The 24583-nt window shown below is 37.9% G+C and overlaps 3 protein-coding genes across 4 annotated transcripts in view; 2 read left to right on the top strand and 1 right to left on the bottom strand.

Moving 5' to 3' along the window:
• Nucleotides 1-18268, top strand: part of mapkbp1 (mitogen-activated protein kinase binding protein 1) — a 56174-nt gene extending 37906 nt beyond the window's left edge. For both annotated transcript variants that reach the window (XM_065253680.1, XM_065253679.1), the window contains 18 exons: nt 826-951; nt 1041-1111; nt 1565-1686; nt 6128-6203; nt 6292-6403; nt 6504-6567; nt 6651-6773; nt 6871-7004; nt 7176-7222; nt 7297-7524; nt 7733-7857; nt 8417-8556; nt 9397-9588; nt 9673-9748; nt 9835-10121; nt 10407-11246; nt 13080-13165; nt 13296-18268. In XM_065253680.1, coding sequence (XP_065109752.1) covers nt 826-951; nt 1041-1111; nt 1565-1686; nt 6128-6203; nt 6292-6403; nt 6504-6567; nt 6651-6773; nt 6871-7004; nt 7176-7222; nt 7297-7524; nt 7733-7857; nt 8417-8556; nt 9397-9588; nt 9673-9748; nt 9835-10121; nt 10407-11246; nt 13080-13165; nt 13296-13550 — 3104 coding nt within the window. In that variant the 3' untranslated portion in view covers nt 13551-18268. The remainder of the gene's footprint in view (nt 1-825; nt 952-1040; nt 1112-1564; nt 1687-6127; nt 6204-6291; nt 6404-6503; nt 6568-6650; nt 6774-6870; nt 7005-7175; nt 7223-7296; nt 7525-7732; nt 7858-8416; nt 8557-9396; nt 9589-9672; nt 9749-9834; nt 10122-10406; nt 11247-13079; nt 13166-13295) is intronic.
• Nucleotides 18235-21611, bottom strand: jmjd7 (jumonji domain containing 7). The gene is made up of 8 exons (XM_065253682.1): nt 21381-21611; nt 21087-21240; nt 20726-20982; nt 20580-20636; nt 19200-19295; nt 19013-19089; nt 18653-18812; nt 18235-18474 (listed from the first exon to the last, which is right to left on the bottom strand). Exons 1-8 carry the CDS (start codon nt 21427-21429, stop codon nt 18386-18388), a joined length of 939 nt encoding a protein of 312 aa, XP_065109754.1. The 5' UTR covers nt 21430-21611; the 3' UTR covers nt 18235-18385.
• A 1325-nt stretch (nt 21612-22936) lies between these two features.
• On the top strand, nt 22937-24459 carry tbpl2 (TATA box binding protein like 2). Its single transcript, XM_065248950.1, has 6 exons — nt 22937-23131; nt 23281-23368; nt 23464-23555; nt 23674-23841; nt 23929-24023; nt 24110-24459. The coding sequence occupies exons 1-6, from the start codon at nt 23061-23063 to the stop codon at nt 24184-24186; spliced, it is 591 nt and encodes a 196-aa protein (XP_065105022.1). The 5' UTR covers nt 22937-23060; the 3' UTR covers nt 24187-24459.
• The last annotated feature ends 124 nt before the right edge of the window (nt 24460-24583 follow it).

Below are 24583 nucleotides of genomic sequence, written 5' to 3'. Positions count from 1 at the left end.
ATGGTTGTCAGGAATATTTATGTGGTTGTAAGGGTGTTCTGAGTGGTTTTCAAAAAGGTTCATATGGTTGTTGGGGTGTTCTGGGTGGTTGTCAGTAAGATTTTATATGGTTGCTAGAGTAACTAGCCTTTTTCTGAAAACCCTGCAGTGCCAAACACCTAACAAATATGTAATGCTGTCTGGTTTCCTAAAACTCACAGGCCATATTAAGAGTGATTATCATGTTGTGTTCGGTGCCAATCAGCATTGAGTCATGTTGAGCTGTGCTGGTGGTTTATAGTATATCTGGCTAAAGAGCAGACATTGTGAGAGTGAACAAACCTGCTGAGAAACACAGCATCTGCTGGAACACACACACAGTTTTAGGGGTGTGAGAGAAAACAATGCTGCTACTTTAAAGTTATTTTAATAAAGGCTCATTTCAGCATGCTCTGGCTGTTTGTATTGTGCTTACACAGTCTCACATGAACACAGCGTGTTAGTAAATCAGCATGTGCTGACAGCTGGGGTACACTAAAGACACAACACTCTTCACCGGATATTGAACTTTTTCACATGGTCTGCTATTTCAGAAATGTAGTTTGGCTAGTATAGCTGTAGCTTTATCAAATTCACTGGTAATTTCAAATAGTAATACTATGTTTCTTTGATAAATATTACTGGCACTGGTATGTCTGTCCAAAAATTGTATTATTACATATAATACCATGTCATGCTTTGATAAGTTTCTGTAGGAGATAATGACAGTATTTATTGTGTAGGTCTAGCATGTTAGTATTTTTATTGTAAGCATAGAGCATAAACTGCTTATGCATGCGTCTTTAGGGTTGAAGTTGTTGGCCACCGCCAGTAGAGACCGACTGATTCATGTTCTGGATGCTGATAAGGAGTACAGCCTCCTACAAACACTGGATGAACACTCATCCTCCATCACTGCTGTCCGATTCGCCGGTGAGATTACAAGGAAATTCACAGCTATTTCTAATATCATAACTACATTTGGAAATGCTCATGTGATCTACATTTGTCTTTCTGTTCAGAAAACGATGGAAAAGTCAGAATGATCACGTGTGGCGCGGATAAGAGTATCTATGTCCGCACGGCACAGAAGGTGAGATTCACCAAAGTTTCACAACAGCTGAAGGTTCATATTTTTTACTGTTAAAGGAATAGTTCACCCAAAAATGAAAATTAGCCCACATTTTACTCACCCTCAAGCCATTATATATGTATATGATTTTTTTTTAATAATATCATGGCTCTTTTTTAGCTTTATAATGGCATTGGATAGTGCCCCATTTTTAAAGCTCTAAAAAGCGCATCCATCAGTTGTCTTCTGAGGTGAAGCGATTGGAAACATTCATATTTCAAAGTTTATAATCTATGGCCGTACACGTGTTCACGAGAGAGTTGAGGTCACGTGAATGGCTGACCTCTGACCCAGCGTTACAAAAACTCATAGATTCTCCTTCAGTGTGCTTTTTAGAGCTTAAAAATGTTTTTCTATTTGTTTACATTTAATATACACAATGAGTTGCCTAAATCAGCTTTTTTGCACTTCCAGACAGAAGAAGGTACAACATTCACCCGAACTCATCACATAGTGAGAAAGACTACACTGTATGACATGGACATCGACCCGAGCAGAAAGTATGCTGTTATCGGCTGCCAGGATCGCAGTATAAGGTCTGAATGCTTTTTGTGTTTCAAATATAATCCTGTTTATAATCTGCATATTGGTGAACAACTCCCTTCTTGTGTGCATCTGCTAGTTAAGCCAGTCTACCAAGAAAATCTAGGCTATTATTGTGCTCATCTGTTTATGACTCGTGTGTATGAATTTATATATGAATGATTGCGTGGTGAGTATAGTGCGTATTATGTTGACTCATTATTAAAAGGTTTGATTTATTTAATAATAAAAATTGCCGCAGGGATGACGTAATTTTGCAGGCCAACCCGAAAGATGGCAGCAGACAGATTCCCTTGACAAAAAGCCAATACATTTTTCCCATAGACTTTTAAATATTCGCAAAAAAAATAAGCTCTGTGTTTTAAAAGACCTTTTGAGCAATGAGCGAAGGTCATGGACTGGAGATATAGGGAATTAAACGCTCAGATAGATATTGAGTTGCCAACCCATGCAAAACTTTATACTGTTAGTAAGCATCAAGATTTTAAAATCAACCCTTAACTTAACAGGGAGCCAATGCAAAGAATAAATAGGCGTAATATGATTTCTTAGCCTAGAACTAGTCAGGATTCTGGCATTAGAATTTGGGACAACCTAGAATTTGTCAACAACGTATTACAATAGTCGATACAAAAAACATAAAGGCAGAGGTCTCCAACGTGGTATGATTAAATTGTCATCAAAAACTACACCCAAATGTCATCTTCACAGATAAATGCAACTTTAGTGAATTTTGAAGTCTAAATGCATTTACTAGAAATGAAAAACCAACATTATGGTGCATTCACACTAGCCACAGCAGAGGTGGCAAAAACGCGCTAATCGCGCTTAGTTGGACGCTTGAACATTTTGAGTTTACTTGCTTTATTCGCGCATGAAATTCTAGTCATTCGAGACATTCACGTGGAAATTCGCATCATGGGAGGGGCTTCTGCGACTCTGCTGAGACTCCGCTCGCTTCCTGTAATCACGTCACTACTACAGCAAGGTCCTGATTGGTTGCCGCGGAAATCCGGCAAAATTTTCAACTCGCGCGTTTCCCGTGGAAACGCTCAATTCACGCGGAACGCGCCATCTGCGCAGTGCGTACCGCACCGCAGGATGTCTAATCGCGGCTTTGCATTGACTAACATGTAAATCGTCTGCGCTTGCCGCCTCTACCGCGTCTGGTGTGAACCCTGCATTAGGTCTTTCAACATCGACGTCATCATCACCAAGCTTCCCACAGCTCTTTCAAACTTTATTAAGCACATTTAAAACATGTTACCTGGTGATGAAATTCTCTGTGGATGAATCTTTGTCCATGTTGCATTTTAAAATATATCAAAAATAAATCAAAAATGGTTCTCCTATGGCAGAGGTTTTTACCTTTTATCACTTCCAACCCCCTGTTGTCCACAACAATATTTGAAACTCACAAATTTTTGCAAATAAAATATACTACAGCTTGACATAACTTGACAGATGTGTATACTTTACAAAAATAATCAAACACAAAGAAATATCTAGATTTTTAGCTTATTTTTATGCTTTTTTTGTCTCATTTTAAGCCATGCTAAGGTCCCTTGGAAGTTTGTTGAGGCCCCCCTTTGGCCCCGCCCCCCTGGTCTTATGGCGTCCTAAAGCACCTTTATTTTGAAGGCATTACTGTTGTTTGTCACACAGTTTACAGCATTATCTGATGTTTTTTTTCTCAGTAGGATAGGATTAGAGGCTTGACTGGTTAATCTGGATGTGTAAAGGTCCTTGTAGACTATGTGACATGCTGTACAAAGGCACATGTTGAGTCAGTCTGTGTGACTCTTGTGTCTGACCAAAATCAAATACAACCTGATAGACTCATCCTGTGATCTTTTTACTGAGTAAATCACATGATAACATGCTAAGGTGTCCTGTTTCATCCTAAATTAAAAACAAGAAATGTTTTACATGGTGAAAATTTTTAAATGTGGTGAAAATACAATCTTTATGTCATGTCAAAGATTGAAATCAAATTTTGACGTTCGTAATCTCATAGATTTCACAGTCACGCATCTTATTTGGACAGGTTTTTTACAGGTTTCATTCAGTTTGCTCTACAGCTGAATGTTCATGTTGCATTTCCTGCTCTTCATTGTGTGTCACTCTGCAGTCGTGCGCTAAAGGGCAAACATTCGGAAGGAACCAGAACTACACGAGTCGCCACATCTTCCTTTGTTCATTCAGACCGTGACCGCAAACTTTTTCTGCACTGTGGGCCAGAAAAATGTCAGGAATGCTGTATATAATACAGGCAGACATTTAGTGTCTCTTTCTCAGTTTTCCTCTATTGTTTTCTTCTGAATGTTCTGTAAGCAGGGGCTTTTCTGCACTGTTTGGTGCAGACATAATGAAAGACGAAGCTCTGTCTTGTGTATATGTATAAAGTACATCAGCAGGGTCAGTAGTCAATACTGTAGGCCTTTGTGATGGAGCTGACTGTGGAGCTTTAAAAAGTTTGTAATGGGCACAGGCTCTTTTTGTTCCCCTTGTAAGTCATGTGACGCCTGAGGAGTTCATTAGATGTGCTCCTCCTAAAGCTGATGGTTTACTGCGGCGGTTCAAGGATTGTAAGGGGAGGAACACCATATCGCCTCCATGTGCTTTATACATTAGTATGTACACAACAAATACATTATCTTGGTTTTTATATCATTTCCTTTTTCTTTTTTGTCCCCTTTCAATGTAAGCTGCAATGGCATGGTTTATTATAATACCAGTCATATTTTATGCTAATAAAATAAATGCCGAAAAGTATATACTCAATCTGGGCATCACGTTAAAGGACAGCCAGTAGATCAGTGGTGTGATGACCTTCACAGCAGCAGGAACTGGGTCTGTTTGTCTCATTGTCCTCGGGGTCGAGGACGAGAAAGGGAGAGAGAAACAGAATCCTATTAGTATTAGTATCCTACAGTATTGTGGTTTAAATCAGCTCGGTTCCAGACAGGCTAACTATTGCGGCATAAGTATATTACCCAGATGAGTTATGTGAATGCTTTGTTCTGGACAAACTAACTATTGCGGGATAAGTACATTTACTGGACACTTTATGTGAATGCTTTGTGAAAGAAGAATGTCTTAAGTTTAGATTTAAATTGATCGACTGTGTCTGATACTCGAACATTTTTTGTTAAATCATTCCAGAGCTTAGGGGCTAAGAAGAAAAAGGATCCACCACCTTTAGACACTATTGATACACTAGGTATAATTAAGTGGCCACAATTTTGTGATCGCAGTGTGCGTGATGGATGGTATTCTCATAGTAATTCTTTAACATACGAGGGTGCTAGGCCATTTAAGGCTTTGTAGGTGATTAGTAATTTAAATTGTATGCGATATTTAACTGGTAGCCACTTGGACTTATGTGGTCATACTTTTTTTAACTACCTTATCTTGACATTGTAAACATTTGATTTTTTACATTTAAATTAGGGTCAATGACGTGACATTCAATTAATGGTAAAATAGTTAAAATTTCAAAATAAATTTGTAGACTATTTGCAGAAATTCTCTTTTTTGAGGACCAAGTCTAAAATTTCTGGTTTTATATCATTTTGAAAGTATATTTGGGGGATAATTGCAGAAATGTCAATGTGGTGTAACTAGTATTTTTTTAATGAAAATATAAATATATTCATAAACAAGTTTAGTGTACTATATAAATTTTTTCCATACATCTTTACATCATTTGTCAAAGATTATTTAGAAAAAAGCTGTTTTCAGCATATGTCAGGACAAATATTCCAAAAAGCATTAAAATTTACATTTAGAAAAAAATAATGAAATTATTATTTTCTTTGATGGTTACGCTTTACATGCCATCAAGGTGGATAAAATATTTAATATCTCTCATTCTGTGGCGCAACTTTCATAAAAATGGTGCAAATGGAATTGTTTATTGCATTTTACATGTGCATTGAAATAAACCTGATGCGTACTTTTTTTATTTTTTATTTTCTCATCTTGTTTTTGTCAGTCACCCTTTTCACATTTATTAGTTGAACATTTTGTGGCAGTTTCCCGGACAGGGTTTAAATTAATCCAGGACTAGGCCTTAGTTATATTAGAACATTTAAGTAGTTTTTACAAACAAACCTCACAAAAAACAATACTGGTGTGCATATTGGTACAAAACAATGGCACTGATATATGTTAAGATATGTCAGTACAAGTACAAGAAAACCACCCCATAATCTTTGAGCTCAACGCATATATTATCACGCACCCCTCTGTGAACTCTGGCGCCACCCTAAGGGGACTATGAAAAGTGCTTTACAAATAAAATTGAACTCTTGCATCAAAAAAGTAATTTAATTTTACATGACCCTTTAAAACAGAAAAGTATTATGTCTGTGATAATTACGTTTAGCTGTCAAACTATAAAGGACATCTTATTCTCTCTTTGGTCTATAGGATCTTTAACATCTCCAATGGCAAACAGAAGAAAGTCTATAAGGGCTCTCAGGGTGAGGATGGGACCCTTATCAAGGTCAGTAGATAAAAAAACGCTTAACACTTATTCACTTTCTGTGAGCTGAGATGATCACTGTACTATATGATGTGTGGATGTTTATTAGGTCCAGACAGATCCATCAGGTATGTACGTGGCCACAAGCTGCTCAGACAAGAACATCAGCATCTTTGACTTCTACACCGGAGAATGTGTGGCCACCATGTTTGGACACTCTGGTAAGACCTTTCGAATGAAATATTTCTTATCATTGGTGTTGCTTTATCCCTGTTTAGAGCATATGTGACATAGTTAAACATCTTTGATGTTCTCTTTTAGAGATCGTAACAGGAATGAAGTTCACTAATGACTGTAAACACCTGATAACAGTGTCAGGAGACAGGTAATGTTCAGAAATTTCCAATTCAATATGTTTTTGTTTGCAAGGAATTATAACATTTAAGTTTGTCTACTATTGTGTCCCAGCTGTATCTTTGTGTGGCGACTGTGTCCTGAGCTGACCATCAATATGAGACAGCGTCTCGCAGATCTCAAACAAAACAGCAGACCGGTTCAGAAGACTCCTCCTAACCAACAAAACACAATTGGGTAACGCACACATACACTACAGTACATTTAAATAGCTTGCATTATAAAAAAAATATTTAGGTTTTAAAAAATATGTGTGTCTTTCGGTTTATATCAGCACAAGAAAAGAAGTCCACAGTGCTCCGATCATTGGCACTATGTCATCTGATAGCGACAAAGATGTGGAGGAAGAGGAGGGCATTGAGGAGGAAGATGAGATGTTTACGCGTCTTTCATCTAGCGAGGAAACAGGTAATTCATCCGACATCCTCCAGTTTACCATAAACTGGTTTGGTTAGGTGTCCATACCACATCCGGCTCTGTAGGATTGGGTTGTTCTTTTAAATCTGATTTGATTGGTTAGGAATTCTTCCAAATGTTTACTTTAAACCTCGTGAGATTTCATTCTGTCTGTGTTTTCAGGATCATCAGAGGAGAAGCGCAATAATCTTAACTCCCAAATGAAGAAGGTAACTTTACTTCATCGACCTTTTATTCTTCATACTGTATTTGATGCATTGTAACACTTTAGTTCTCCTTCAAGCAACACAGCAGCGATGAGCACGAGGGTTCTGGTCCGCGGCCGAGGCGTCGCTGGTCCAGTCGAATCAGCAGTATGGATCTGAAGGTGAAGTCCATGCTGGACCTGAGGCAGCTGGAGTCTTTCTCTATGCCCCGCTTCAACAGCAAAACCCCTGATGTTCAGAAGGAACCACTTCCCAGGAACCAAGGATTAGGAAGCAACGTCAGCCTGCAGACCATCGCTGCATGGGTGAGAAACCTTTAAATACTTACAGTATATATACAGATAAAAAAACATACGTTATTAAAAATGTAATAATTACCAATGTAATGTAGACCTACTAGTGATCGGAATGATGTTTTGTCCACACTGGAGCCAAAAAAACTGAAAGTTTATTTCTTTGTTCTTCTTCCGTATTTATTTTATTTTCCTGACTCATTGTGTATCTCCTCTGTAGGTACCTGAAGAGAATAGTCCAGAAGTGCAAACTCGTCCTCAGTATATCCAGTTGTCCGCCCAAACCCCAGACGCCGAGGTGCTGTACCCCGAGGGATGTGAAGACCAAATCAGTCTTGCCGGCAGGTATTTGCATGTAAATATTTAAAGGGGACATTTCACAAGATGTCAAATAAATCTTTGGTGTCCCAGAGTACATATGTGAATTTCTAGCTCAAAATACTTTATAGATAATTTATTATAACATGTTAAAATTGCCACTTTGTAGGTGTGAGCAAAAATGTGACATTTATGGGTGTGTCATTTAAAATGCAAATGAGCTGATCTCTGCACTAAATGGCAGTGCCGTTGTTGGATAGTGCAGATTAAGGGCCGGTATTATCCCCTTCTGACATCACAAGGGGAGCCCAATTTCAATGACCTATTTTTTCTCATGCTCGCAAAGAATGGTTTATCAAAACTAAGTTACTGGGTTGATCTTTTTCACATTAGGTTGATAGAAGCACTGAGGACCCAATTATAGCACTTAAACATGGAAAAAGTCAGATTTTCATGATACGTCCCCTTTAAGAAACACAATCTTTGTTTTTTTTGAAAGCAGCCCAATTTAAGTGTTTAATTCATCTTTTTAAAGTGATTCCCAAACCCGTATGTTTGTTCTCTTGTTCTCTTTGTTTTTGTGTAGTGAGTATCAGGTGAAAAGTTTAGCTCCAGGAATGAGATGTGCTAAAGTCAACTCTTGTCCTGAGAAACAAAGTCCAGACAGCGCCTGCTCCATTGAATATTCCAGCAGCTGTCTTTCCAGCCCTGAACATCCAGGAGAAGGTAATAAAAACTAACGCTTTTACTAGTCAGGCACGATATCAAGTGGTGCGCATCTCGTCATCAGTAAACCCGGTGATTAGTAGTAAATCACCATGACCTGCTTTCAGATGGAGCGGCATTTACTACACAAAGCTGTAGTTCACTGACAAGCTGGACAATATTATATTTATTATCGCAGGTGATATTGCCTAGCTTTTCATTACACGGTACTCTAAAATGCTTGATTTTTATTGGCCAGTCGCGACATTCCAAGGTATGTTATTTCGAGATAACAATCGCCTGAAACTAATAACACGTTAACAAGATAATTTATATTCAGCCGGTGGTTATCGCAAAATAAGCCCCTTCAGTGTGATGCAAGATCTTGATCACACTGTCTGTGCTTATTTCTGAGATAACAACCAGCTAAATGTAAATTATCCCTTACACAACGTTCAATACATAATTCACTGTATAAATATATTAATAGTCACAATAAAGAATAAATTCACCGAATAAAATTCATGAGCCTAACTGTAGATGTTGACTGGCAACTTTTTTCAAAAATTCTGGCGGAGAAAGAGTTAAATGGTGTCGAGCATCATGGCACACTACAGTAAAAATCTATTCAGTGTCATCCAGTGTTGTAGACAAGTCCGTGTCAAGACCAGAGATCAAGTGTCAAGTCCAGATAAACCTGGATGTGGACTCGGACTTGACCTCTGGTCCTGACTTGGACTCGACTACATCACTGGTGTGATCCAAGGTTATACAAGCAGAACGTTTAGTTTAACATGTAGTGTTTTATAATGGCAGTATCTGCATTGGGTTGTAATCTTTCATTTTCTGTGCACACTTTAGACTCTGAGCCTACTGAGCCATTGAGCGTTGATGGAAACTCTTCAGAATTAGATATGGAGGATTTGGATGAGGAAGAGGAGGACACCTTGAGGAAGACTGAGGTTCAGACCCCTCAGTCTGTGCCTCAGACTCCAGACCAGGAGGCCTTTCTCAAGAAGCACTTTGCCAACCTCTCAGACCTCAACACATCTGGTAGGTTAAACTTAGAGCTTCTTGTTTGTGTTTATTAGTTACAACTTTAAGTAGATTCTCATACTCTTCAAATTCTCTGTACAGCAAGTTCAACCAGAGTGACCATAAACATCTCTGACAGCATATCCTCAAAGTTCCTCTCTCAGAATTCACCTACCAGGTAAGACATGAAACTCTTCAAATTATAATTTCAAATTTTCATCTGAGATGAAAACATACATGACCCTTGTCTCCATTCTTCTGAAGTGGTTTTCCATTCCCCTCAAACAAAAGACCTGACAGTAAGACCGCCAGCGGTATGGTGCGTCCCCTTATCTCAGAAGTCCGCCCTATCATGGAAAATAAAAGTCCAGGCAGGCAGCAGGAATTTCAGGTCTCGGAGAGGACAACAGTTCAGCGTTTGATCCAGAAGAAACGCACACCTGCCACAGACTCCCGCAGGATGATCAGTCCAGTCGCTAAAGCTGCTGCAAGTCACAATGCTTCTGCAGGCATGAGGAAAGCTCAATCCATCCACAACATCTCTTCTGAGGGTAAAGCATTCATTACTGTACATGGTTATACAGTATAAATGGTTATGCACAAGTTTCTGCTTTTGAAAATACACTGCTCTGATATTTCTGTGTTTGGGATATTTTGAATGTGAAGACATGGACTTTAATCCAGATTTTGCATTTTGATTAAATGTAATAGTGCCAAAAGAATTTGTAACTGGTTTAACCAGAAAACTCAGGAGGCGGCCACAAATCTGTTTTACTTAGTGTTTTCTAAATAATAGTAACTTGTTCTCTTTTGTAATTTTCTTTCTTTTTTATCAGCTGACATGGTCCATGCACCAACTCGTCCATTTAAGGAAGTCCAACCACAGACCCAGAACCCTGAACGCAGTGTCCACAATACACCACGGCGTTCCCTTCCCACAGTCCCAGTTACCGGTCCCACAACCACCACACCCACGAAACCAAAGTCCCGTTCCTATATGAGCCCCACCACCAGCTCAATGGCCAAGATGTCTCGCTCTGTGTCCATGGGGGACAGTCTGAATGTGGTAGAACTAGAAGACCCTGGATCATCAGACCCACGCCGGGAAATCTCCAACCCTCGGAGCACCTCCCAGAGCAAGCCTAGTACTCCTGTTTCCATGATTTCCTCTCCTAACAGTGCTGCATCCCCGTTTCCAGGCCCCCATGTGCCCCATGCGGCAGTTGTTCCTACGCTCAGTGCTGGCTCAAGTGAAAATCCTTTCGTGAAAGGTCTTCAAGCCAAACTGACCGGCAGTGCTCGCCCTCTGCTCCATATAGACATTCCCAATCCACTTCCAGACAAACCTTCTCTGTCTTCCCTTTCACCCAGCAGCAAATCCCCAAAGTTTGTACAAAAGGAAAAGGGGTTTTCATGTAGAACCCCAACAACTCCATCTTCACTTCCTCAACCCATTCAACTGCCCAGTGGCATTGTACAGCCACTCACCGCTGTGCATTCAAACTCAGACTCAGAACGGATTGACCTCAGTATGGTACTCATTCCAGACCAAAATAAGGACTTCACAGAATCAGAACTCCATTCAAACACCAAGCCAGAAAATGAGGAAACTCCCAGGGATGAGTGTTCTTCCATTGGCCAGTGCAATCTAGGACTTCTTCAGTCTCAGGAATCAGGTTTGCTGGGACATCAGTCTTCCTTGGTTCCATCTTCTGTTCTGCTGCGGCTTTCTAAACACTTCTTTACCAAAGGGCTCTGGCCTCTACCTTCCTCTGCCTCTTCCATCACCTCTTTCATCTCTTCCTCGCCCACTCCATCCATTAATCATTACCACCTGAAGGGTGAGGCATGGATTTACTAACACTTTACTAACATCATCTGCAAATCCAGTGATGCTCAACCTCAAGAGCCATGTTTTCAAAATGCAGTAATGGGAATAGTGATAAGGGACATGCTCTTTGGACATATTAGTGCTCCCTTGATTGGTTGATAGAAATGTTGTTTCTGGCCTTAAAGGCACAATTTCCAGTCATTTATTCACCTCCATGTCATCCAAGATGTTTATGTCTTTCTTTCTTCAGTCAAAAAGAAATTAAGTTTTTGAAAAAAACGACTTTGCATATCACATATCACATCGAAAGGTCGCGTATGACGTATCCGGAACTACCGTTCGAGTGTTTACAAAGCAAACGATCAAACACAAAGTTAAAAGCACTTTACAGGAGCCGATGGTGTAGTGGACGGTGCTCCAACACATGGTGTAGACGCACTTCTGGCAACCCGAGTTTGAATCCCGGCTCGAGGTCCTTTGCCAATCCCATACCCCTCTCTTTGCCCTATACTTTCCTGTCATCTCCTTAATGACAATCTATCGAAAAAAGGCAAAAATGGCCCAAATAAAATAACTTGAAAAAGCACTTTACAAACAAAAAAGAAGTACAACACCGTTGTCGGATTTTCTTCGAAGTTGTAGGGGAAAATGAGAAGAGATGAGAGTGTTTTTCGTTGTGTCTTTCAACGTGATTACGTAATATGTAAAGTCGCGGATGTGCATCCCAGAGCTAATGCAAGACAATAAATATACTTTTTTTATTTTTTTGGCAAAAATGACGATCGGTTGAAGTTGTTTAGAGCCCTTTGAAGCTGCATTAAATTTGGCAATTTGGACCTTCAGACCATTGGAAGTCCCCTATATGGAGTTTTCGTCAAAAAACTACATTTTTTTCATCTGATGAAAGAAAGACATAAACATGTTGGATGACATGGCGGTGAATAAATGTGAACTAATCGTTTATCCTTAAATCACAGATATTTAGGATTAGTTGATAAAAATGTTGACCCATGTCCATTGGTAGTGTTTCTGTAGCTCAGCTGGTTGAGCGTTGTATTAGCAACTAGGGATGCTAAACAATTAATCGCGATTAATCGTTAGCAGAATAAAAGTTTTTGTTTACATCACATATGTGTGTAAACTGTGTATAATAAATATGTATATATATAAATATGAACACATTCATGTATAATTTTAAGAAAAAAAAAATTATATATTAAGTATTTATATTTATATGTAATATAAATTATACATAAATATACAAATGTATATACACATGTAAACATTTCTAAAACATATACATGCATGTGTGTACATTTATTTATACAAATTTATTATACACAGTTCACACACATATATGATGTAAACAAAAACTTTTATTCTGCTAACGATTAATCGCGATTAATCGTTAAGCATCCCTATTAGCAACGTAAAAGGTCATGGGTTCGATTCCAGGAACACATGCTAATCTATACCTTAAATGCACTTTAAGTCGCTTTGGATAAAAGCATGTGCCAAATGTCCTACATGTATAAATCATGTTCCTAAATCAAATTTCCCATATCTAATATCTCATCCTTTGTGTTTCTGCTCAATTTGTAAATAAATTGTCTTTTTTTGAATTACAAATGTATGGTTTTGTCCCTCAGCATGACTCTAAAAAAATTTCCCCCTGCAGACACATGTCTCAACGTGGACTCTTGTAGGATGGTTGCCAATGAATTGCAGAGCAGTTTTAAAAGAGCCTCCCACCTATATAAAATGGTAGGTTATCGTTTAACCGCATTCACATGAAATTGTAGAGTAGGCTGCACTTCAGCCCAACAGACTGTCCAAAATCGCTTTGTGCGGATGACTTGAATCTAACTTTGGGTATCTGTGTCTGCTCTTGTAGCTAAGCAACTCCACCGACTCCGGTGAGGAGAGGAGGGAAATGACACGCGTGCTGGCCAAAGCGTTTGAAGCGATGAGAGCCGAGCTGAATTCCCTTCCTCCATGCGCTCCTTCAGGATCGCCAAGCACCGACCACACGTACGCGTCGGGCAACCGCGACTCGACTCTGGGTGATGACCGGACGCTAGCACTTTTAGAGCAGTACTCCAAACTGCTCCTCAACGCAGTGGAAAAGAGGATGGATGACAAAATCTAAGGATACCAAGCCATGATGTGTTTTAAATAAAGAGATTGAGAGGAACGCAGCTATTCTACCTCCATGTTTAGCGCTGTTACAGCAACAACACACCCTTGGCTTTTCTTGCCATTTTGATACTAAAACATATCTGCAGATTATGAGCAAGGGTTCTTCATCACGAAGGTTTGTGTTGGCTGCATGGTACAGCCATGGATCCCATTGTCTTGAAGACGAATCATTAAAAGTTTAATATGGATGCAGACTGACAAATTGAAGTGAAACACTGTTACAGGAAATGTGAAGAGCAAACGTATGTTTGCACATTGCTTGAATTTGATATTTTATGCTCGAGGGACGGGCATCCCTGGAAGTCTTAACAATCCGGTTTGATCTCACTTTTAACTTTTTATTACTGAAATGATTTTATACTCTATGTTGTGTTTGTGCCGATGCTCTCAAGTTTAATTGGGACGTTGAGATGTGTATTTATTATTATGTGATGATGGGTCACCGACACTCTTTGTACAGTGACACCCAGCAGGGTCTGTTTGGTTCGTGAGGAAAGCTCAGTGTCACCGGACATTTAGCATTTAGAGGTAATAATTAGGGATGCACCGAATATTCGGCCACCGAAAATTTATTAAATTTATAAAAGACATTTATCACAAAACAATACGGCCGAAACGCATCCAAGAAGCTTGCATGCGATTCCCGGATTAATACGCAAATTTATGTAGGGAAAGTTTATCATTTGCACGTGTTTCAAAGGCTTGCAAATGTTAACATTCAAGTGATTTTAAACAATTTAACAGCAAAAAGGCACTAAAGTGAGCAGTTTTCTGTAGGCACAGATGCACATGCGGTTGAATGTGTCCGGTCCAGCTCCAGTCAGACGTGATTATCACTACGCCCTTCAAAGATCAGAAGTCTTGATCTGTAAACTTTAGAGAGATTTGCGCTACTGTGTCTCACACTGTAGTCCATTAACATACATTTGGTGAATAGAGCAATGAAAAACAACATAATGGTTTTTTGTGGAACGACTGTTTGTGCTGCACGCTTGAATTCGCCCTTCGTCTGTGTGTGCGCACGCGTTTAAGTGCACTCAGTAGTGCATACACGGAGAGACGCGTTTCAAAAAGCAAGCAAACATAAAACTTTCTGTTATTGACAGGGCACATACAAAAAAAAAATCTCCACAGTATTCTTTTTCTAATAAAAACATTCGTTTATGTCTTAAGTGTATGTATAGATTACAGGCAGAAACCAGTCTGTGCTTATTTTAAAGAGACAGTAACCTCAATTAATCCACTTAAGTCTGTGTCAATAATGTTAATCAAACAACCCAAGACAAAGAGAAAATCACTTCTGTAGCTCTAAAAAAGAAATACATTTAATTTATACAATGAAGTGTTATTATTCATTTCATTCGATTTCTGTACCTAATGCTAATTTTAGACCTTAAACTTTGTTCTTTTTTATAAATGTTTGTAATTTCTTTATTTGTTATTAGATTTTTCCCACCCCTTTTTTGCTGATCTGAAAAATAATTCGAAAAACTGTAATGTGATCCGAACCGTGAGTTTTGTGATCCGTCACACCCCTAGTAAAGTTAGTACACAGTCATAGCCATAAATGCAATGGTACTAATAATTGGCATAATTTTATTTCCGTGTTCCGGTTTCCGGCCTTGGTTTCCTCTTTTTCGGTTTCAGCCAAGAATTTTAATTTCGGTGCATCCCTAGTAATAATGTATGGGGAAAAACTTTCACGACAGCTTGCATGTTTAACTAACCCGAATTGAATGATGAAGATTTTGTATGCATTTTTTTCCAGAAGCTTTTGTACTTGAAATGGTAACTGTCTGTCTCAAGGATACAGGTGCCTTAATGTTGACCAGCAATTTGATGATGAAGAATAATAAATCTGGCATTTGCAATTCATACAAGTTCCTATAGGCCACTACAGTCGGTTGTGAATGTCAACCAAAACAAAACTGCCACAAAAACACAACTGAATGATTCTGGTGACACCGGGCCGGGGAAGATGCCATAACCTAATAGATTGATATATTTTATGATAGAAAGTTTACGATTTTGCTGTACTTTTCAAGGATCTTCATAAAGGTACGTTGTGATATTCCACTAGTCATTTTCCTAAAACAAAGCAGGTCACTTCCTAAAAATCCTTACTTTCTGTAATACCCACCCATCTGTATTCCTTGCTAAAGCGTTCTATTCTGTATTTCCATATTGATGATGTACAGTAAAGCACTTTTGTTGTCTTTAAACTAATATATTAATTCAAAAGATGGCATTGTAATATGTTACATGTACTGTAACTGCTTATCTGTATGAACATAGTGTATTTTATAATGTTCAGATACTCTTATACTGTTAAAAACTGAAGGTGCTTTTCCAAGCTAAAGTCAGCGAGCGCACACTGTACAATTTTACCATTATAAATTATAGTAACGTATAGTACAAAATACTGTAGGTTTGAACCCACGGATCACATACTGATGCAAATGTAGACAGCTTATCAACTGCTTTTGGTATTCATTTTGCTAAATATTAAGGATGTCAGAGTGTGAAACACCCATTGGTGTTAAAGTCCTACCCACGGTTCATATTATATCATGCAGTTTGAGCATGATTTTATACCTAAAATTGATTAAAAGTCACTGCAGGGGAGAAAAAAATTGTACAGGGTGCGTTTTATTTGAAGACTTTCACTATCTCGCCACTGTTATGGTCTCTCTGGTACCGTTAACATTGAAATTGTGCAAGTGCTGCAATGTTAATCAACACTTCATTTTTTAAAGGGATAGTTCACCCAAAAATAAAAATTCTGTCATCATTTTCTCAACAGGTTCCAAACATGTATAAATGTCTTTGTTCTGATAAACTCAAAGGAAGATATTTTGAGAATTGTTTGTAACCAAACCGATCAGAAGCCCCATTGACTTCCATAGTATACTTTTTTTAGGTGGAAGTTAATGGGGCTTCTGATCAGTTTGTATTAACCACAGGGTTCCCACTCTTAAGTCAAATGTCAAATTCCCACCTACGTCCAGGATGCCGTGAGCCTGTATAATGTAACCTTGAGTTAAAAAAAAATGTAGCTTCAATACGTGAAATTAACTCTTTCCCCGCCATTGACTAGTTAATTAAGAGAAATGCTTTCTTGCAAATGACGAGTATTTCTGGCAATGCGTAATACCGCTATTATCCACTAGGTGCTCTTCTGCAACTTATAAAACCCGGAAGTATGTCCGTGTATGTTTTGAGGATCGCTTTAAAGCTGATCTCTATCAAAAGTCCTTCACAAAAATTGAATAATCTCAGCTTTTTGAAGAAACCTACCCATATTTGAGAGGCAATAAAAAGAGAACTTATGAAGATGAAACAGGTTTTTTTGGAAGGCATTAAACTGTTGTGAAAATCATGAAAATGCTGGCGCTGGCTGGCAACTTTTTAAAAAACGCTGGCGGGGAAAGAGTTAATGTACAGTGCCAATACACAGTTGCTTTAATTGTATGGTTATTTAAATGGTAGTCCTTATTTCACAAGTTAACAAGCAGATTATTTTGATAAATGGAAACTAAAATTTAAAGCAACAAACAATACGACTTGGTCATAAAAATAAAAAATTCCCTGACTTTCAGTGTCTGAACCCTGTTACCAGAACAAAGAAATTTATACAGGTTTGTAACAACATGAGAGTGAGTAAATGATGACCTAATTTGTATTTTTGGGTGAACTATCCCTTTAAGGCCAGCCTAAATTTACCCTTTTATAAAACCCTTTTACTAATGTCAGTAATTTTGTGATTATATTTAGCCATTTAAAGGTGCAGTGTGTAATTTTTAGCAGCATCTAGTGGTGAGGTTGTGAATTGCAACCAACGGCTCAGTCCACTGCTCACCCCTCACTTTTGAAACGCATAGAGAAGCTACGGTAGCCGCCACCGGAAAAACATGTCATCATTGGAGACAACTTAGTAAAATAGTTTGTCCGTTAAGGGCTTCTGTAGAAACATGGCGGCACAAAATGGCGATTTCCATGTAAGGGGACCCTCTGTGTATTTACATAAAAAAGTCTCATTCTAAGGTAATAAAAACATAACAGTTCATTTTAAAAAGGTCTTTATACACCCCTGATAATATATGTTTGTATATTATGTTGCATTTCTGTCAAGAGATCCTTCTAAAAATTACACACTGCACCTTTAAGCTAGATAGTATGCATTAGACATCAGATTCCCCATTCCAACAATGCATGAGCTAAATAATAAAGTAACATCAAATTCTTGATATTGTTAGCTAGTGGGTTACAGCAATGGTGCAGAGCCGAACAATATATGGAAAGTAGGATTACATGGGGAACCGTGTCACATGAATCATTAGCATGAAACACTACTTATGCATGAGGATCGGTGGATTTTAGGGTTGGCTTGCTCTTTAAACCAGAACGCATGCTTGTACGCTTGACTTGCTCCTCACGAAAAATCATTTGAACCTTCAGGATTCAGTTCTCATTTAACACACAGTACAGGATGATTGATCAAGTTGTAGTCTAGGATTACAGATGGACCAGAAAACTTTTTTTTTTTTTCGGAAACTTGTGACTTTGTCAAACCATTTGCTGTGTTTCTACCCTTAATGTTTCTATAATTTATCATCCACAATCTTTCTCAGAAGTGAAATGAATAAAATTGTATTTATTACATGAAAACACTGTATACTGTAGTATTTTTGCACATGACAAAGAATCTACTGGCACATATTCACTTTAAAACTGTTATTATTGTATCAGCCTGAGATGGTCACATTTGAATCCGATGATACAGCGTCATAGCGTTCCCACTGCTTTCGTCAAGGACTCCACAAGTTGAAAGTAATTATACTTAATATCATATTCCATGTCGTACCAGAAATTCACTGCCAACACAAAAAGATCAAGTTTAGCATCATCATTTTCGTTAAACAATACATTATTACCTAAATGATTATTTAAACAACTAATTATTTAAATAAAAGTAACAGAAACAGCTTTTTCAAACCTATTAAGAGTCATTATTAAAGTGTGCACTGTATTTTTTAAAGACCCCTCACACACCTGCTATACATCCATGTGACTGTCGCACATGATGAAACCACAGAGAGGGAAGATACAGCATCTCTCCTGCTTTAACAGTACAGTACAGAGGTTTAGCCAGCTTGTAGGAGGGATATCGCTCATAGTCGGGATTCAAAGGGTCTACAGGAATCCAGGGCACCTGAGGAGAAGTACAAACAGATCACACAGGTGTTAACAGAACTATATACATTTTGGGTGGACATTTCTAGGTTAATTTGAACCACTGTATTTTATCCAAACATGGGTTAAAACATCTATAAGTGTCTATAAGACACAAAGTACTACAATTTCACTAGACCCACTAACAAAAATGCTTTTTATGATGCATTTTAAACTAACTTTGGCAGAACCGTCTTCATCCACTATTTCAAATGTGCCATCTTGTTTTTCTCTGTATGTTGCTTGCTGGTAGAGCTCTGGTAAAATAAATATATTTTTATTTAAAAAAAAAAACACAAAGACAGCGCAGTAAGTTACATACAGGGTTTGTTTGCCGATTTATAAAATATTTAAAATAACGCCTTACCATAAGGTATGAAAGGTCTATCAGTGGGAGGAAGTAAAATAAACTCTTTCTGTCCAGATATCACACAGTACAAATTCTCATACGGATCCTTATGCACTACGGAAGAAAACAAAATCCTTACATTACTTTTACTACTGCATTATGTGGATATAAATTAGTTTTGTGGATCTCAGAATTAAAGGCATAGTTCACCCAAAAATGAAAATAATGTCATTAATGAGTTGATTCACCCTCATGTCGTTCCAAACTCTTAAGACCTCCGTTCATCTTCAGAACACAGTTTAAGGTGTTTTAGATTTAGTCCGAGAGCTTGTTGACCCTTCATTAAAAATCTACGTACGGTATACTGTCCATGTCTAGAAAGGTAATAAAAACATCATCAAAGTAGTTCATGTGACATCAGTGGGTCAGTTAGAATGTGTTGAAGCATCAAAAAAACATGTTGGTCCAAAAATCACAACTTTATTCAGCATTGTCTTCTCTTCCGCGTCTGTTGTGAAGCGCATGCGCGAGACTAAACTCACGTGACTGCAGTGACGTGTTATCCTCAGCATGTTTGCAAAGCTTTTTTTCAAACTTACAGCGTGCGTCTCCCTCAGACTGTAAACAAAGCCCGGGCGCACAAAAAAAAAAACAACAAAAACAGCTGGGGCGCACCACATAACACGTCAGCCGCGTCACATCAGACACAGAAGAGAAGACAATGCTGAATAAAGTCTTAATTTTTGTTCTTTTTGGACAAAAATGTATTTTTTGATGCTTCAACACATTCTTACTGACCCACTGATGTCACATGGACTATTTGATGATGTGTTTATTATCTTTCTAGACATGGACAGTATACTGTACGTAGATTTTCAATGAAGGATCAACAAGCTCTCGGACTAAATCTAAAACATTTTAAACTGTGTTCTGAAGATGAACGGAGGTCTTAGAAGTTTGGAATGACATGAGGGTGAGTCATTAATGACATTACTTTCAATTTTAGGTGAACTATCCCTTTAAAGGTGCACTGTGTAGACTTTTAGCGGCATCTAGTGGTGAGACTGTGAATTGCAACCAACCGCTCAGTCCACAGCTCACCCCTACCTTTTTGAAATGCATAGTGAAGCTACAGTAGCGTCACAGGCAGACACGTCATCGTCTGAGACAACATAATGAGGAAAAGCGCTCTATAGAGCAGTTTAGGGCTACTGTAGAAGTGACCCAAAGTGTATGTAGGTTAAAACGTCTCATTGTTTAATAATAAAAACAATAGAGTTCATTATGTAAGGTCTTTATAGACAACTGATAATATAGTTATAATGTATAAAATATTGCATTTCAGTCAAGCATGATCCTTTTAAAAGTTACACAATGCTCCTTTAATATAAGACTCACTTGATGTTATTGCACTTTCTTCACCTAACCAGAAATTTACAGCATCAGGCAGTTTCCCTAAATATAAAAAAATCGCAAAATTTGAACATAAACACAATATTTTGGTCTCCAAAATATCACAAGCATGCAGAAAAGTGTCAACATGCCGAGAGCTTCACTCATCCAGGGAATGTGAGTCAGCACGTCTCCTGTCAGTTCTGGTATCTCTTCGGTCAGATTGGAGCACTGCTTTTGAACATAAAACACACCACAACCGCGCTTCACTTTTCCTTCTATGATATCCAGCAGATAGGAAAAACTCATCTGACGCTCCTCTGGCATCACAAAGCGATTCCCGTTAACGGCATCGGCGTATCCGTTGGGAGTGACAGCCACACTGATGATTTTGGTGCCCACTTTCTCTCTGTGAAAATGGCACAAAAAAAGTGTATAAAACACGTATGGGTTAAACATAAAAAGCATTGGTTAAAATAAATACAATTACATGCTCCCCTCTGATTGGCTGACCTGAGGTACGCAGGGTTCCATTTAGACAAAGCGGGCCAATCATTAAAGGCATTGCGAATGATGCAGGGCTTGTTGGGACCAATCCAGTCCCGATAAAACTGAAGTGGAGAGAGGGGCTCGTTCAGGTATGGCACCTCTTCATTTAGATAAAGCTCTAAAGGAGAAAAGACAACATATAAAATAAGATTACAATAATGACGTCATGAACATATTGGGGTCAAGATTTTCACTAATTTTTTGTAGTTTTTTTGAGGGTTGAAACTGCTTTTGTGATATAATGTTAAAAAAACTCACCTCGTGCTTCTTTAGTAAAATCTCTCAAACACTCTTTCACTGGATCCATTCCACATGCTGTTATAAATAAATATAACCTTGCATTAGTTTAAACAACACGTCGTGCACGCTCTTGACATGTGTACGTATACTTAGCAAATTCTCAAATGTCTACACATTTAACTGTTTTTGATGTAAAACTGCTGCTTAGTGACAGTTCATATTCGCTCAGCTCACATTTTTACAGTTGCAGTGTTATGATACGTGTTTTCCGCTCATGCGCAGAAGCGACACAATATTCGAAGCGTGTGTTTGTCGCCCTCTTCCGGTTTGAGGTTGCACTGCAACAGCGATTAATTATTTTAAATGCGTTATTATTTATGAAAACGCGAATGGTCAATAATACAGAATATGTTTTAAGAATTTTAATAGATAATTCGTCTGTGAGGTAACTTTAATCCTGAAATTAAATTATTGAAGTTATTGTCACGCCCTCGAGGCCAGCTGAGCTCACACTTGATGCCAATTAGTGTACATGAAGCCTGAGGCATCAGTGTTGTTGAGTTTGGGAACGATTTCTCTCCTCGTTTTCTGTAAATATTGTTCTTCTCATGGACCATAAGGAACATGGATGAGGAGGCATCCCTCGAAAATTTCTTTGATCAGACTATTGTGAGTTAATTTTTAAAGTTAAAGTAAAAACAAAAATCAAATGCTTAAGTATTAGTGTGTGTCTATTAATCAATATATTTCTAGTACATGTAAGTTTGTTTCCATGCATGCTTATAATGATATTTTATAACACCTAACAAAATGAATGCAACAAATAAACGCAGAAATATACATGGAAATAAATGCATATGAAATATGGAAGTTAACGTTTAAATGGGTGAAAAAAATATTAATAATTTCAAATGTAATGTAAATAGCTATAAAATTAAGAATAAATGTAATCAGTTATTAAATTTTAAATATTCAATTCTTTTTTAGATATTTTAAATGCACACAACAATGGTTACATTTTGTGTAACTATAAAATCTGCAATAAAATAAGTTATTATAATAAACACATTGTATATTATTATTAAAAATAATGATGAAAAATATATTTAATTATTATCACTGTCAGTGTCATTGTCAATTTTTCTATTTTTTACATTTCTCTGGACGTAAATTCAATATAATATAAATATTTTTTATATATTTAAAATGCAAACAACAAATTCATGGTTACATTCTGTATAATTGTTCAATATAAAAGCAATTTAAAATAAATACATTGTATTTTATAATTAAAAATAATAATAAAATTGTATAATTAGGTATGTGTCTTTTATAATTTTTTTATTTTATACATTTCTGTGGTGCTTAATTCAAGCCTTTTAAGCTATATATGTGTTTTTTCTCTCTCTCTGTGTTCATCTAAAGGGTTCATCTAATTACATCTTTGATGGGGATCTTGATATACAGGGTCCAGCTCCACAGCTCCAGGATCCCTCTTTCCTCTCCTCCTCTCATGAGAAAGATCCCACTGATGACTTGGACCTGAGCTTCCTACCTGATGAACTGAGTGCTCAGGATGAGCCGTCGCTGGCTGGGGATCTCAGCCGGAATGAGGACAGTGGCATTTACTGTCCGCCGGAGGCAGAGACTGACACCAGCAATGCTGTCCAAAATACATCCCAGTTCTGCACTCTCCCAATGACACCCATGACCCCTATGACCCCCATGACCCCAGTGGCGGAAAGTTCAGGCATCATTCCACAATTACAGTAAGATTTATGCAGTTTATACAGAAGTAAACTGATACATTTGCAATTCTTTAATTAAGAAATTGCTCCTGCAACATATATGTGATTGATAATTCTGTAAAAAAATGTGCCATACATAATCTTTTAATTGTTCTTTGACTAATGCACAGGAATATTGTGTCAACGGTGAACCTTGCTTGCCCTCTGGACCTGAAATCCATTGCACTTCAGGCTCGAAACGCTGAATACAATCCAAAGGTACTACATACGACAGTATATTTTCTAAATATCCAGTATAAATTATTGCAGTACATTACTTAATGCTATTCTCTCCAAACATTGCTTTTTCAAAGCGTTTTGCTGCCGTAATAATGAGGATTCGGGAACCAAGAACCACCGCTCTCATATTCAGCTCTGGAAAAATGGTCTGCACTGGGGCAAAGAGGTATATTCCTAATTTTTTTATATGATGCACTGTATATCATCTAAATTTAGTTCAGTATAGTCTCAGATGTGTCTGTTACCCTGTGCTTGTAGTTTTCATTGTTTATCTTTCCACGCAGTGAGGAGCAATCTCGCCTTGCTGCACGGAAATACGCTCGGGTGGTACAGAAACTAGGCTTTCCTGCCAAATTCCTGGACTTCAAAATCCAAAACATGGTTGGAAGTTGTGACGTCTGCTTTCCTATACGCTTGGAGGGCCTGGTCCTCACTCACCAGCAGTTCAGCAGGTCTGCGCAGGCACAAATGTGTGTCTTTAAAGAATTTGATGTTGACTAATACAGCTATTGTAACACTAAACCATTTTGCATCTTAAGCTATGAGCCGGAGTTATTTCCTGGTTTGATATATCGCATGGTGAAGCCACGCATTGTTTTGCTGATTTTTGTATCTGGAAAAGTTGTGCTCACAGGTATAAAAAAAAATGATAGTTATTCATTGAAATAGTTTTCGTAAGACCACATTTAACTGCTTCTCCGAATGTTGTTTTAATTTCAGGTGCGAAAGAGAGGTCAGAGATCTATGAAGCCTTTGAAAATATCTACCCCATCCTGAAAGGATTCAGGAAACAGTAGAAATTGTGCACTTACTAACTATGTTTCATGTGAATACCTGTATGTGATTATGTGCCTTGTCTTCGAGTCTTCGAATGCAATAATTCAACCAAGACTTTTGTTATTGTACATAGTTTAATGTATTTTTATAGCATATGCCAACATCCCCAAGGCCACTGTTAAGAGTAAATGTTTTGTTAAAATATTGAACGATGTATGCACCCAGATGGTTTTGTCGCTTATGTGTTGTGACTGTGCTGAAGCAAGAACAATAAACTTTGAACTTTTTTTATTTGCCAAACTGGTATGGAAAGCAGGTTGTGTTTATTCATTCAGTACCATTCAGTATGGAGTAGTGGTGTTCAAAGTTTTCATTTGAATATACGTGTTGGTACAACGGCAGTAAAAATGCATTGTC

This window comes from Paramisgurnus dabryanus, chromosome 17, assembly GCF_030506205.2.
Source record: "Paramisgurnus dabryanus chromosome 17, PD_genome_1.1, whole genome shotgun sequence".
Lineage (NCBI taxonomy): Eukaryota > Metazoa > Chordata > Actinopteri > Cypriniformes > Cobitidae > Paramisgurnus > Paramisgurnus dabryanus.
The sequence above is the reverse complement of the archived record's forward strand: the minus strand, read 5'-3'. Positions and strand labels throughout refer to the sequence as shown.